This window comes from Selaginella moellendorffii, unplaced genomic scaffold, assembly GCF_000143415.4.
Source record: "Selaginella moellendorffii unplaced genomic scaffold, v1.0 SELMOscaffold_23, whole genome shotgun sequence".
Lineage (NCBI taxonomy): Eukaryota > Viridiplantae > Streptophyta > Lycopodiopsida > Selaginellales > Selaginellaceae > Selaginella > Selaginella moellendorffii.
The window spans coordinates 1,646,045-1,658,996 of NW_003314284.1; the positions used below are offsets into that span (position 1 = coordinate 1,646,045).

The window sequence follows — 12,952 nt, forward strand, 5'->3', positions numbered from 1 at the left end:
CCGCATTGCGCCTCCTGGATCGTCAGCAACGCGCCTGGGATCTATCATCATCGCCAATAAACCCTAGACGAAGAACCCTAAAACTCTGCGCGCGATCCAATTCGAGCTAGGGTTAGAGTCCTCTCGCTCGCGCGGCAAGGTATGACGTAGATCTAGCGAACAATCTAAAGCACCTGGAACGGATCTCTGTGTCGTGCGCCGCTGATGATGTCGAGTTCCGAGGAAGAAGATGACCAGGACGAGGAGGAGCTGCTACAGCGCGCATTGGAGGAGCAAGCGCAGCGAGACGTCCGCTACACCCGCCCGCCGCCGCCCTCTCGAAAGCCGCCCGCCGCTCCTCCTCCCGCACAGCGCCAGCAATTAAACAATCCAACTCCTCATCCAATGGAGGACGACGAATCGGAAGTGGAGCTCCTGAGCATTTCTTCCGACGATGACGACGATGCTCCTCGTGCTGCCGCTGCCACTGCCAAGCCGGTGGATGCGAGCAGGGACGCGGATCTTGGGATCGAGGATTTTAGTGACGAGGAGGTGGAGGAGGAAGAACCGAAGTCTTGGAGCAAAGTTAACGAAGAAGAGGTAGAGTGATCTTCTCTTGTTTGTTTTGCTCTTAGTTTTCTTCGTTCCTTTGCTTTTCTTACAGCTCCACCGAAGAGTTCGTGCCATGCGTGAGGCAAGAGCTGCTCCAGGATTGCGGAGGTCGACTCTTGCCCGCAGGGCGACCATGGCTGGGGGAGAGGTTTATCCCCGAGAGGATCTGATCGATCCTCTGGGTCTCGGGTGAGTGCTCTAGTTGTTTTGCTCTTACTTTTAAACTTTTCGTGACTTAAGCTTCTGCTTTCTCAAACAGGACGATAGATTTGAAGTCCCTCACGTTGATAAGTGACTCAGCCTCTCCGGGAGCAAAAGCTCCAGCGCAAGATGCTCCGGCCCGAGATCCTACAAGTCGAGGTTTCTTAGGAAAAGATAGAAATTATTGTTTTTTCTTATATATAATTTATTTGTCTTCCAATGCAGAAAAAGTGCTGTATCATTCAGAAAAGTTCGATCCGAAGTACTTTTTGGCACGCATTCATCAGAGAACCAAAGCCTCCGATTTGGAACACGGAGACGCGGCTCTAAAAATGGATCTGCAAAACCGAAAGCAGCAGCTGAAGCTTCTTGTCAAGGAAAACTTTGAGTGTTTTGTATCGTGTAAAAATACGATTGACGGTATGTGCTGATATTTTCAGTGGTTCGTCGCTTACTCCTTGTTGCAGATATACACTCAAAATTGCAACAGATAGAGTCGGATGCCGAGGGCGCGGGCACTGCACACTTAACTCATGCTATTCAGGACTTGGACGAGGTAGCAAAGCGAGCTTTTGGACCTCTCCTCGAGCGGCAGGTATCAAGTTGTATTTTATTATTTTTGGAAATTGTAACTTCTTAGCTTTCAGGCTCAAGCTGAACGAATTCGATCTGTTCAAGGAATGCTGCAACGTTTTCGAACACTATTCAACCTTCCAAGCGCAATACGTGGGCATATCAGCAAATGTGAATATGACATGGCTGTGAGAGAGTACAAAAAGACCAAGTCGCTCGTCCTTCCTTCGCATGTTAGTAGCAGTCAGACCTTGGGATTACCCACTAACAATGCGTTGCAGGGAAGAATATTAAAGCGCGTGTTTGAAGAAGTCGAGAAAGTTGTGCAAGAATTAAAAGACATGCTCTCGAGATGCATGGAAGACCCTCATGCCGAATTTTCGCAGGTATAGCGTTTTTTTCGATATAACAGATGCTTAACCATCTCGATCTGGCAGCTCGAAAATGCAATACGGCTACTACTTGAGTTGGATCCTGACTCTGACCCTGTCTGGCAGTACTTAAGTATGCAAGTAAGGAAGCCTTTCAAATGGGAATCATATTTTAAACTGGTGATAGGAGCGGCGGATTCGAGCGATTCTTGAGGCATGCGTCCTAGAACACGAGGTTCAGATGGATAACCTGCATGGACGTTTGCAGCAAAAAGTGGAATCGGATGCCCGATGGAAGCAATTGCAAAGTGAATCGCCAAAGTTGGTAAGTGACGCTTTGAGTGTTAGTGTGAAGCTTATTATGTTTTGGGTTTTGCAGTCTGAGGTTGACATTTCCTTATTTATTGTGGATCAAGAAGATGATGCAACGGAAGCTGAAATTAGAGATTTTATCAACGACGAATCTGATGCACTGTTTGGAAGGCTTATACGCAGGCTTTCAGCTGTTATTATTCAGTATGTTCCTGATTTTTGGAGACTGGCATTATCAATTTTCAAGGGAAAATTTGCAAAGGTGAGTGTTCGTTAAATGGCTTCTTTCGTTAGTTGAATGTATAAATGTTTCCCTTGTCAAGGTATCACGTCCAAGTACACAAAAGGCAGAGCCGAAAGACCGTGATCATGAAAACTATCCTTTTGAAGAAAAACCCAAAGTGGTTGTTCAATACACTTCACACTCTCTCGATGAAGTTGTAGCTATGGTCCAAGGAATTGTAGGCTCGTACGAATCTAAAGTAAGAATTTATTCTTTATTCTCAAAATTGTTCTTAAAATGTTTGATTTTCCATGCAAGGTTCACACTGCTTTTACGACACTCGCGGAAGCAACAGAGATGCGTTGGTATATGCGAGAAGCTCTGTGGGAGCTTTCAAAGGCTTGTGCGGCTCTTTCTGGAAAGGATTGTTCTCCTGTCGGCGCAGGTATAGCTTAAAGTTGTGAAATAGTATTGTTAACGTTATGGATGGTTAACAGTTCAAACATTGACAACGTTAAAGATGGAACTTGTGCATCAATTTATTTCCAAGTTTTGCTCTTTGATGCGGCAAAAGGCTTCCGATTTGATAGAAGAGGAAGACTGGATACCAGTGCCCGCCGTAGAACGGAATGAATCCTTGTATGCGATTTCTTCACTTCCTCTGAAGCTTCGTGACATTCTCAACTCAACGATAGAACACATGAAAGAGTACGCTACCGGCTGATTTTGTTTCCTTTCTTTTAACCGAAAATGTTATCAACACAGGGTGTTGGATAAGGTGAAACTTGAGCCAACTCCGCCTAATAATCTGGCTACTCAACTCGGTCAGATGCAGGCGTCTTTACAGACTGCATTTTATGAGTGCTTTTTGGACGTTCTAGGTGAGTCACCATTCTGCAAAGTATAAAAGCTTACCTGCTCATGGTGGTTTTGTTGCAGAGCTCTTAGATAAAAAAATTGTTAATATGGCTGCAGATACACTTTCGGCAAATAATAAGTTTGTCGGACTTCAAGTCGGGGTGGAAGTTAATAATCCTCACCAGAAACTCTTGATGGTGCTAAGTAATATTGGTTTCATCAAAAGTATTTTGTTGCCAGAACTTTCGAGCAAACACAAGGATGTTTGGACCCGAGAGAGGTATCAGCTCGCACTTGATCTCTATTTTATCTAAAATTTGTGAGTTTTTACAGAATGAACGCCAAAGAGCCGGTAGTTGAAATTTCACCTACGGAAAGCGAAGTTGTGGCTGCCTTCTCGGCTTTAGAAGAAAAGATTTTGAATGAGTACAACTACGTCAAGGTGAGTGGTATTTCTCTTATGGCATCATCCGTTATGAAATTTCTTTCACGACGTCCAGGCTTCATCGGTAGGAACTACTGCAGCCAGTTACATATTAGATGATGGGACTCAATGGGCATCTGCTCCTCCTGTCAAGGTACTTGTGGCTACTTCTTCGCTGGCTAGAGTTTCTTTGTTGTGCATGTCTAGGGAATACGTGACGCGGCGGTGGAGCTTCTTCATCCACTGGTTGCTGTACATGCAGAGGTAAGCTCTATCATCTCAGTGTCTGAAAGATTTAAGTTTATCTCCCGCCGCAGGTTTACGCTGGAGCCAAAACTTTTGTCCGCAAGGTCATATGCGTTCTTTTCGAGGGGCTTATACGTGCGCTGCACACCACAGCAAGTGAAAACCTGTCCAAGGCTCTCAACCATCTCGACGTCAACGGGTTCTGTCAACTAATGCTTGAGGTACGAGCTCACAAGATCCGGACGTGTGATTTGATCTTCGTGACTTTTTAGCTGGATTACTTGGAGTCCGTTTTCAGCCTGTATTGTACGAGCGATGCAAAGGCCTTGCTAACCTCCCTGCGGGAGGTCCTGCTCGAGAAAGTGCAAGACGTTGGTGGTGAATCAAGCGAAAGCACGGGGCACAATCGTCGTTTGACCCGAGGGAGCGAAGAGGAGGAAAGCGTGCAAGCTCCCCCTAACGTGGACGACATACAGGTAGAGAGCGAGCTTTCTCGTTCCATTAAAACATCTTCTAATCCGAGTTTCATTCCATCAGGCTCGCGCTGACGACGTAAAAGCACAGTACTTGCCATCTGAGCTCAAGAGAACGCGCGTCAACGTGATATGCTTCCAAGACAACGGCGAGTCAATCGCTCCGCCAGACGCTGCAAAGCGAGGGGTTGTTTCTCCTAAGGGTGGTGTTTTAGAGAGCGCCAGCGTCACGCAGTCGCCTCGAGCAGGGAGGCACAGGAGGCGCTCGTCGGGATCCAGCTTCTCGGACGAGCCATTCCCCGGCCTCCCTCCACTGTCCCCGTTCCACAGCGAGCCGGCGAGTCGGTTCACAAAGCCACGCACAGTCTCGCGGAGAACCTCCACTGCGTCCAATGCTTCTTCCGTGGACGACGATCTCAGATAAACTACAACGCATTCTTTTAGTTTCTCTCGCTTGGTTCCTACTTTCTTGGAGAGAAAAATAACAATCTCATGGTGTATAAAGAATCGGTGTTCTATATAGACTGTACAAGTGCTTTGAGCTGCTTCCACGCATGAAAGTAAAGAATTGTTATGTAGCTGAGCTAGCTACCGCTACCCAATGACTAGAAGTATATGGAAGTATCCAATCCATCGGTTGTAAGTGTTACAACCCATCCCTGTTAGTGTTGTGGTTGTCAAATAGTATCGTTATAGTAGTATAATCGTTGCTGTTGTATAATGGTAGTAATCGTTGTGTTGTCTAGTACCGTGTTGTAAAGGTAGTGTTGTTGCGCCGTGGTGGTCTTACATGAAGTAGGAGAGCTGCTGCTTCTTGCGAGATCCACCCTCGCCGTAGAGCTCGTTCCATTCTTGGAGCTCGGACATGCCCGCTCCTTCGGCGGAGAAGCTGGCAGAGACCTGGGAAGTAGAGGGAGTAAGAACGAAAGGTTTCATGCAACTTGAGAGAAGATTGGGCTTGCCTGTTTCCTGGCCTCTTTCATGTCGTCCATGTTGAGTGGCCTGAGAGACAGGTCGTCGGCTGTTTTTGCATCTGTTGGTGGCGGCGCTGGTCCTCCTTTGGCCGCTGCTTCTTCCTTGTCGCTTTTGGAAGTAGCTTCGCTTTCTTCCTTGGAGGAGCGTTTCTTTTTCTTCTATAGCCAGAGGAAAGAAAAGACCACGACTTTAGAACTGGGAGAAAGCGCAATGTGGAGAGAGGGACAGCTTACTGCTTTTTCTTTCTTCTCTTTCTCTTTCTTCAGCAAATCACGTACGGGTCGATACGCAGCCGCCATGCAAAGGTTCTGGAAGACTTGTCCTTGTGAATCATCTCAAAGGAAAAGAAAAATTGAAATGTGGACTGGTACCTTCAGGTCGCTTCCGGAATATCCATCGGTCATGTTGGCAAGCTCCGGAAAATCAAAGTCACTCGATAGATGTTCCTTCGAAAGAATCGCCCGTAGGATTTTCTCGCGATTTTGTACGTCTGGTAAACCAACCATGATTCTGCACAAGAGTCAAGTTCAAGTCAGTCAGAAAATTCAGCGTTCAAAAAGCAAACGGATACCTTCGCTCGAATCTTCGGATGATTGCTTCGTCCAAATCAAATGGACGATTTGTTGCAGCCAGAACGAGGACACGCTCAGCACCCTTGGTCAAGAGTCCATCCCAATGCGCCATAAATTCGTTCTTTATCTTCCGCATTGCCTCGTGCTCTCCCACACGAGATCGTTGGCCAAGCATACTATCAACCTGCACAATAGCATCTTGCCTCGGTAAAAGTGGAAGCAACTTGATAGAACACATACTTCATCAATGAAGACGATCGTAGGTGCTACTTTTGCGGCAAGCGTAAACAAAGCCCGTACATTCTTTTCGTCTTCACCAAACCACTGCAAGTCAAGAATATCACGTCATTTCTGGAGCTCCAATTTAAGATGCCTTGTTACTTTACCTTTGATGTTATGGAAGACATTGAGACATTGATGAAGCTAGCGCCGGCTTCCGTTGCAACAGCTTTTGCAAGCATGGTTTTCCCAGTTCCTGGGGGACCAAACAAAAGAATGCCTCTGCAAGGCTGATAAAGGCATTAAAAAATTTAGTATGCTCTTCCTCTTCCCTTCTAGATATACCTTAATCAAGCCACCCTTGTTGAACAGCTCGGGCCTTCGCAATGGTAGCATCACAAGCTCTTGCAAGGACTCTTTAACGTTGTCAAGAGCACCAATATCTTGGAAGTTCACTCCAACTTCTCCAGCTGGAATAACCTCTGGTCTGATTCTCTTTTCAAATTCATTATCTGGAGGGACGTCCTGTTACAAGGAACAACATTTTCAGGTATCAGTTCATAACATCGAACTATCTTACTGCTTTTGTGGTAACGGGAGCAGGCTTCGTTGTATCAGATGATTTCTTTTCGTTGTCTGGCTTGGGTCCTTCAGGCTTTGAAACTTCGGTTTTCGCCTCCGCAACAGGAACATCTGTTTTGACGTCCGCATTCCCTCTGGTGACTGTTTCCTGAGCTTCCGGCTGTAACACGAGTGAGCTAACTTTCCATAAAATTTGAGAAACACGAACCTTCAAAGTCTCCACCTTTGTTTCTGCTTGTAATTTAGCCTCGTTGCTGTCAAGCTGCCCAGCTTGAAATAATTCTAGGCCATAAGCAAGACTGGACATGTATTTCAACGTTAAAACTGAAACGTCAGAAACTAAAAAAAAAACCAACCTTTTAGAAGAAAGTACAAGCCTTCCTGAGCGATAATCTGGTTGCTCTGTGTTCATTAGATGATGGGAAATCGCCGAAACCAATATTTCTTCAATGTCTAAAAAAATCAAAGACATTCTTATGAGAGAAGGCAAAGAGACTCTTTCAGCTTACAGTTACTAAGAAGCATCGTGTCACTGAAGCAAATGGATCCAAGGTCGTCGCACTCTACGTCATTCGAACCGAGAACCTGGACAGGGAATGATTCTGGTTTGCATATTTAGCCTCATTATGTTATTACCTCTAAAATGTGATTTCGGTTGTCTTGAGCTTGAATTGTTTTCATGTCTTCTTCTAGCTGACTTCTCCAGCTGACAAGAACTGCATTGTCTTCGGGAGGTTTAATGTTGATGGTGTATGAAAACAGGTGCTCCAACTTCTCATTTACACTTTCAGAGTCCTGCCGGAAACGCTTTAGATGCAGAAGAACACATACAAACGACTTGTACCTTAGTTTGCATTATCCTTGATCCCAACACTAAAATTGGGCCTGAAAGCTTCTTCAAACGTTTCAAGAACAGAGAGTATGTCTTTGGGCCTCTCGACACAAGTCTCTCTACGTCACGCAAGTAGAGGACGATCGGACTGGACCCAGAAACGGATGCGAGAACCTGTAGAAGAAGTTACAACATTTGCAACAGCATTCATTATGCAAACCTTGAACAATGCATTAAACAGTGACTTCTCCTCAAATAGTCCCAAGGAATTACTCCGACGCAAAGGCAAGGCTGCAAGAGAACAAAACATTAGGCTGCCATATAAAAAATGTGGAATGCATGTCCGACCTTCTGGAGCTTTTCCCGACTTTTCTGGACTTTTGTTAGGAGATGTATTACTGTATAAACACGCATGTGAATAATTTTCCCGGGAAAAGAAGAAAATGAAGACCTTTGAGCATCTGAGGCATTTTCGCCTGATGACCTTGTGATTTGTGTTGCTAAGCTTCCGACGTTACTGGCGAACTGGCTTACAGTTCGAAACAAAACCTCAGGCAATGGCTGTGAACCAGACAATAATTATCAGATTCAAAAATGGGGAACCACAAAAAGCTATACCTCAGAAGAAAATTTCACATCGCCGTGCTTTTTCTGAACCTGAAACATCCACATTTTGCTTGAATATTCTCGTCTATAAAGAAGAGCTTGGTACCTTGGAGACGAAGTCGGAAACGTCAAGGAGTAAGAGTTTAGCTTCGAAATAGTGAGCCAGAGCCCTCGCAAGCATCTGCTGGTAGGCCTCGGCACCTCCAAACAAAAGCGTGTTGGCACTCAAGGGAAAAGAGGAGAAAAACGGAAGTCTTACCTGCCGGCCCAGTCAGGAGTATTGTCCGACTCGCTGGTGAGAGATTTCGCGTATACTTGGAGAACTCCCTTTGCTTGAGGTGAACGTAAGCAGCATTCGTAAGAAGAACTCGCGTCTGCTCGCTGCAAAACACCAACAAGTCACGCAACGAGAGGGTCAACACAAATTGCAAGTCAAGCAAAGCTCCAACACAAGTGATACATACTTGAGATAGTAAGGGAACTCGTCGAAAGTAGCGCCACTGTCCTTCCCATCAATTATCTGGCTCAAGAGCTCCAGCTCTAAGACATCCGGCTGCTGCAGCTGCCTTCCAGCAGAGGCCACATTCGGGGAAGACTTCGAACGAGCAAGGCCGAGTCCGAGCCCCACACCAAGCCCAAGTCCGATGGTCGACCACATGACATACTTCTGCTCCATTGTTCCTCAGCTAAACAGCACCGGCTGCGTCGAGCAGCAGTCGTAGCAGCTGCTCGCTCGCTTGCTCACTCTCGCTCTCGCTCGCTAGCTAGAACTCCTGGAAGAGGGCAACATCTTAGTGTAAGGAAACGAGAATTTAAGCTCGCCCACAAGGTAAAAAAAACGCGAAAACCGCAGAAAAATAGATGCGTGCTTGCTTGGGAATCAAACTACCTAGTGCTAGCTAAGAAGATCCAACTAGGACCCAATCACCGGGAAGGCAAGTGGAAGTTGCTCGCAAACACTGCCAACCCGGCGACAGGGAGAGATATCAAACCACTCGGCGATAAAGTAGTGCCAGGGAAAAGGACTATGCAAATGGAGCAAGGAATCTCTAGTTGCCGGGGAAATGACAAGGTCCGAGACACTAAAAAATATATATGACTAGGGAAATGCGAATCTAATCAAAGAAGGACATGTCCGACTTGCCTGGGAAAAAAACTGGAAAAAATCCGATGCGCCGGCACCCTGGCACGCACGATTTACAGACGGGCGTCCTGGCTTGGCGCAAGGGAGAGAATGCGCAAATGCGATGCGACGTGAGAGAATCGGATCAAGGAGCGCTGACGCTGTTGCTGCTGCTGTGGCGTGATCGGATCGAGCGCATCGGACGCCGGGAGGATGGAAGATTGCCGCTGTCGCCACAGTGATCGCATCGCATTAGCAAAGAAAATAAAGAACCCTAAAAGTCTACACTTGCAAAGAAGAGGACCAATCGACGGAATATTGTACGAACCCCGGCGGGGGAATGCGGACCAACCACGTGGTAGATTCAGGTATATTCACAACATAGAAAAAGAGTCTACATTGTAGATCGATGAGACGAGTGTAGCGTTTATCTCGTGGCAAATCGATGGATGACTTTGAAACTCTCAATGTGTAGAAGCCCATAGTTGCTGCAAAAAATAATTTTTTTTTTTATGAATCAATTCCATGAGACAAGGAGAACAATGATCCAGTCAAGAACTTACGCGTCTGCCGGTGAATTCGTCTTTGTTGAAAACGTCGCCGGCTCTGTCTCTGGCATCATACAGGTACTCTGTCAATACTGCGTGCGTCCGCTGCCTGTGAGCGGCGTGTTCACGCGAGGCCTGTCCAAACGAGGCGAGAGATTGGAAACAATCAGTCAAATCTAGGAACGAGAAGCATCGCAGAAACAAAATGGAAAAGGACGAGGAAGCTCTGGTAGCGTACCTGTTTACCTCTCACCAAGTTCTCACGAACTTCTTCTCGATCAAACGCGGGGTAGCCAAGCGTGAGATTCCTATCCCATTTCTGGATCGAACAAGGAGACCCTCGTCACAAAAACGGGTCTGGAAGAACTTAGGTAGCGTACCGTCTCTTTCGGATGAAATCTCCCGGCAATGATGTCTTCGTTGTAGTGAGAAATCGGGAATAGCTGCTGGGGTCCTCGTCTGTTTGGCCGGCGCACCAAATCATTGGCATCAATTGTTCCATTTATCACGTTTCGCTGCGTCACTGCGGGGAAAATTTTACAAGATCATGGAAATTTTACCGAACGTAACTTACCGGAACAGCGATGGGGGCCAGGAATTATGTGCTTCCCGGATGTTCTCTTTGGCGGCGACGAATCTCGGATACGACACTAAACACATGGAAAGAAAAACAAAAAGGAGGTTCCGCTTAAGAACAAAATAAACTTTCAAAGAGGAGAAATTTGATACATACTCCACCGTCGACAAAATTGTCGTGATGCCCTTGAGGAAAGTATCTCTTTACAGCATGGGTGATGCAAAACCTTCGCTTGATGTCAGGAATGGTCACTGAAGAACAGCAAAAAAGACAAAGGAAATTCACAGTGAGAAAGACAGAAACGCAAAATCTTCTGTGAACTCACATCCATACGGACTCGCTTGGAATGTAGAGCAAGCAACTGGATCGTAAGCCTGGAGCTCCAGAAAAGAAATCAGAAAGACTTCCCTTTGTTTGTCTTGACGACATCAACAGATCGACCAAGACGAGGACGATGACGCGACACATTGCATTCTTCCAGGACTTGGACACTCCAGATTTGAGCGATTTGAGCTTAGCCCTTCCAGGCGGCTGAGAGAAGCCGTGAGATCTTTCCAAGAGAGACACTTACATGGGATCGCCTCATCGCCGCCCTCTTCAACAAAACGCTTCCGCCCTAAAAATGCAATGCCCTTTCGTTTAAACCACAGTTTTGGCGCGCAGCCAGCGTGGCGGGTGACCTGTCTAGCACGTGGCATCCACGTAAGCTTTATTTCAAAGTCAAACCCTAAAACATCGAGGGAAAGCTCGGCTATGGCGGACAGATCACAGCGCCAATGCATTCCTCATTCTAGGTAGATCCAGGCAAGGCGCACAGATCGGGGAGAGATTCCGCAAGGAAATGTAAGCATGGCGTCGTCGAAATGGCCCCAGCGCCGGATCATCGTGCTGCTCACCTTCGTGTGCACGGCCGTGTGCTATGTGGAGCGCACGGGATTCTCCATCGCCTACACGGCCGCGGCCAATTCCGCCGGGATCACGCAGAAATCCAAGGGTAATCTCCTCTCGGCCTTCTTCTACGGCTACTCCATCTCCCAGGTCCCGGGGGGCTGGGTCGCGCAGCGCATCGGCGGCCGCAGGGTCCTTCTCTGGTCATTCTTCGCGTGGACGCTGGCGTGCATCGCGACGCCCATCGATCCGCGCCACAACAGCGCCGTGATAATCTTGATCCGGGTGCTCGTCGGCGTCGCGCAGGGATTCATCATCCCATCGGTCCACACCGTCCTGGCGCAGTGGGTTCCCCCTCACGAGCGATCCAGGTCGGTCTCTCTCACCACGTCGGGGATGTATCTCGGGGCCGCGTTTGGGATGCTCTTCCTCCCGGAGCTCGTCCATTGGAGCGGCCCCCGGGCGGTCTACGTGATGGAAGCTCTCATGGGCCTCACTTGGGCGATCTTCTGGCACTTCTACTCGACAGATCCGCCACTCTCGGAGCATCCAAAGGCCTCGGCGGCGGGGTTTGGAGCTCCGGCGGACATCGAGCTCAAGAGCATCCATTCCGTGAAGGCTGGCGAGGAGAATGGATTGCTGGCGGCTGCTACGAAAGAGAACTGGAAGAAGGTTGGCGGGCTAGAGATTTCCGCTGCTGCTGCTGCTACTGCTGCTCGATCAAGAACCCACATTCCTTGGAAGAAGATCCTCCAGAGCTTGCCGGTGTGGGCGATCGTCGTCAACAACTATACGTTCCACTACGTTCTCTACGTCCTCATGAGCTGGTTGCCGACGTACTTCGATCAGGGCCTTCACGTCGGCTTGCAACACATGGGAGCCTCCAAGACGATGCCATACGTGGTGATGTTCGTCATGTCCAATGTGGGGGGACTGGTGGCGGACTACTTCGTGACCCGGAAGATCATGAACGTAGCTCACACCAGGAAGTGGATCAACGGCGTGGGGTTTGTGGTCGCTGCTGCTGGGCTGGGAATCATGCCGAAGATCTCTTCCGTCCAGAGCGCGATAGTTTGCTCGTCGGTGATACTGGGATCCTTGGCGCTGGGACGAGCTGGCTTTGCTGTCAACCACATGGACATTGCTCCCAGGTACGCTGGGATCGTCATGGGGATCTCCAACACTGCTGGGACTTTTGCGGGGATTGTTGGCGTCAACCTGACGGGATGGATTCTGCAATCGTCCAGCCAGGGGCCGGCGGATCTTGGCAGCTGGAGGCTCGTCTTCGGGCTTCCGGCGGTTCTCTGTGTCTTCAGCGCCGCAGTGTTTTGTAAATACGCCAGCGGAGACAGGGTTTTCGAGTGAAACTTCGACAGGTAAGTTTTCTCGCTGCAATGGTTCTTGCAGATTGCTAGAAGCATACTTCGAAATGGAAATCATTCTTTTTCTCCAATCACACTTCAAATAGCGTCCAGGTCTATCTTTGCTTCAGAATCTTTGAAAATGTCGTGATCTTTTTTGGGGAAGAGCAACTAGTTTGCAGAAAGTTTTACCGGCTTTGTACAGATTGCCTTATGAAATCTTGACCGTGAGAGTGCTCTTTTCTCCGACTTAGGTGAATCGTTCCATCAACTTGATGTATGGGTGCCTGATCTTGTCTGGTTTTTGCATTATAATGGCCGAATTCCACTGGTATTGCTTCATCCCAAAACTCTTTGATGGAGTTCCTTGATTTGATGGTTGCACTGTAGTCCTATA

The 12,952-nt window shown here is 47.8% G+C and overlaps 3 protein-coding genes across 5 annotated transcripts; 2 read left to right on the forward strand and 1 right to left on the reverse strand.

The window, feature by feature from the left end:
- The first annotated feature begins 179 nt into the window (after positions 1-179).
- Positions 180-4,869, forward strand: LOC112347676 (exocyst complex component SEC5A-like). 2 transcript variants are annotated; one of them, XM_024678962.1, is made up of 21 exons: positions 180-579; positions 644-780; positions 851-951; positions 1,018-1,212; positions 1,260-1,387; positions 1,440-1,598; positions 1,647-1,751; positions 1,803-1,877; positions 1,924-2,061; positions 2,116-2,310; positions 2,372-2,530; positions 2,590-2,716; positions 2,769-2,979; positions 3,037-3,152; positions 3,211-3,409; positions 3,463-3,571; positions 3,630-3,707; positions 3,761-3,817; positions 3,871-4,020; positions 4,072-4,275; positions 4,337-4,869. In XM_024678962.1, exons 1-21 carry the CDS (start codon positions 205-207, stop codon positions 4,694-4,696), a joined length of 3,378 nt encoding a protein of 1,125 aa, XP_024534730.1. In that variant the 5' UTR covers positions 180-204; the 3' UTR covers positions 4,697-4,869. The 2 variants fall into 2 exon arrangements, with proteins under 2 accessions (XP_024534730.1, XP_024534729.1); XM_024678961.1 differs by having other exon boundaries at positions 851-1,212.
- Positions 4,771-8,847, reverse strand: LOC9657066 (peroxisomal biogenesis factor 6). Of its 2 annotated transcripts, none has more exons than XM_024678964.1 (21): positions 8,523-8,847; positions 8,318-8,439; positions 8,165-8,259; positions 8,071-8,109; positions 7,904-8,013; positions 7,801-7,850; positions 7,673-7,743; positions 7,465-7,626; positions 7,257-7,415; positions 7,130-7,205; positions 6,977-7,073; positions 6,829-6,919; positions 6,619-6,780; positions 6,384-6,563; positions 6,206-6,328; positions 6,060-6,143; positions 5,819-6,003; positions 5,619-5,757; positions 5,481-5,555; positions 5,235-5,402; positions 4,771-5,172 (listed from the first exon to the last, which is right to left on the reverse strand). In XM_024678964.1, exons 1-21 carry the CDS (start codon positions 8,732-8,734, stop codon positions 5,059-5,061), a joined length of 2,514 nt encoding a protein of 837 aa, XP_024534732.1. In that variant the 5' UTR covers positions 8,735-8,847; the 3' UTR covers positions 4,771-5,058. The 2 variants fall into 2 exon arrangements, with proteins under 2 accessions (XP_024534732.1, XP_024534731.1); XM_024678963.1 differs by having other exon boundaries at positions 5,235-5,405.
- Positions 8,848-11,039: 2,192 nt separating this feature from the next.
- LOC9657068 (probable anion transporter 5) lies at positions 11,040-12,647 on the forward strand. Its single transcript, XM_024678965.1, has one exon. The coding sequence runs from the start codon at positions 11,156-11,158 to the stop codon at positions 12,557-12,559; it is 1,404 nt and encodes a 467-aa protein (XP_024534733.1). The 5' UTR covers positions 11,040-11,155; the 3' UTR covers positions 12,560-12,647.
- Positions 12,648-12,952: the final 305 nt, after the last annotated feature.

Coding starts and splice junctions, on each gene's coding strand:
- LOC112347676 (XM_024678961.1), top strand. CDS start 205: ATGATGTCGAGTTCCGAGGAAGAAGATGACCAGGACGAGGAGGAGCTG. Junction 3,572..3,629: donor ATGAGTACAACTACGTCAAG/GTGAGTGGTATT, acceptor CACGACGTCCAG/GCTTCATCGGTAGGAACTAC. Junction 3,818..3,870: donor TGGTTGCTGTACATGCAGAG/GTAAGCTCTATC, acceptor CTCCCGCCGCAG/GTTTACGCTGGAGCCAAAAC.
- LOC9657066 (XM_024678963.1), bottom strand. CDS start 8,734: ATGGAGCAGAAGTATGTCATGTGGTCGACCATCGGACTTGGGCTTGGT. Junction 8,440..8,522: donor GAGTTCCCTTACTATCTCAA/GTATGTATCACT, acceptor GGTGTTTTGCAG/CGAGCAGACGCGAGTTCTTC. Junction 5,758..5,818: donor ATCCGAAGATTCGAGCGAAG/GTATCCGTTTGC, acceptor ACTCTTGTGCAG/AATCATGGTTGGTTTACCAG.
- LOC9657068 (XM_024678965.1), top strand. CDS start 11,156: ATGGCGTCGTCGAAATGGCCCCAGCGCCGGATCATCGTGCTGCTCACC.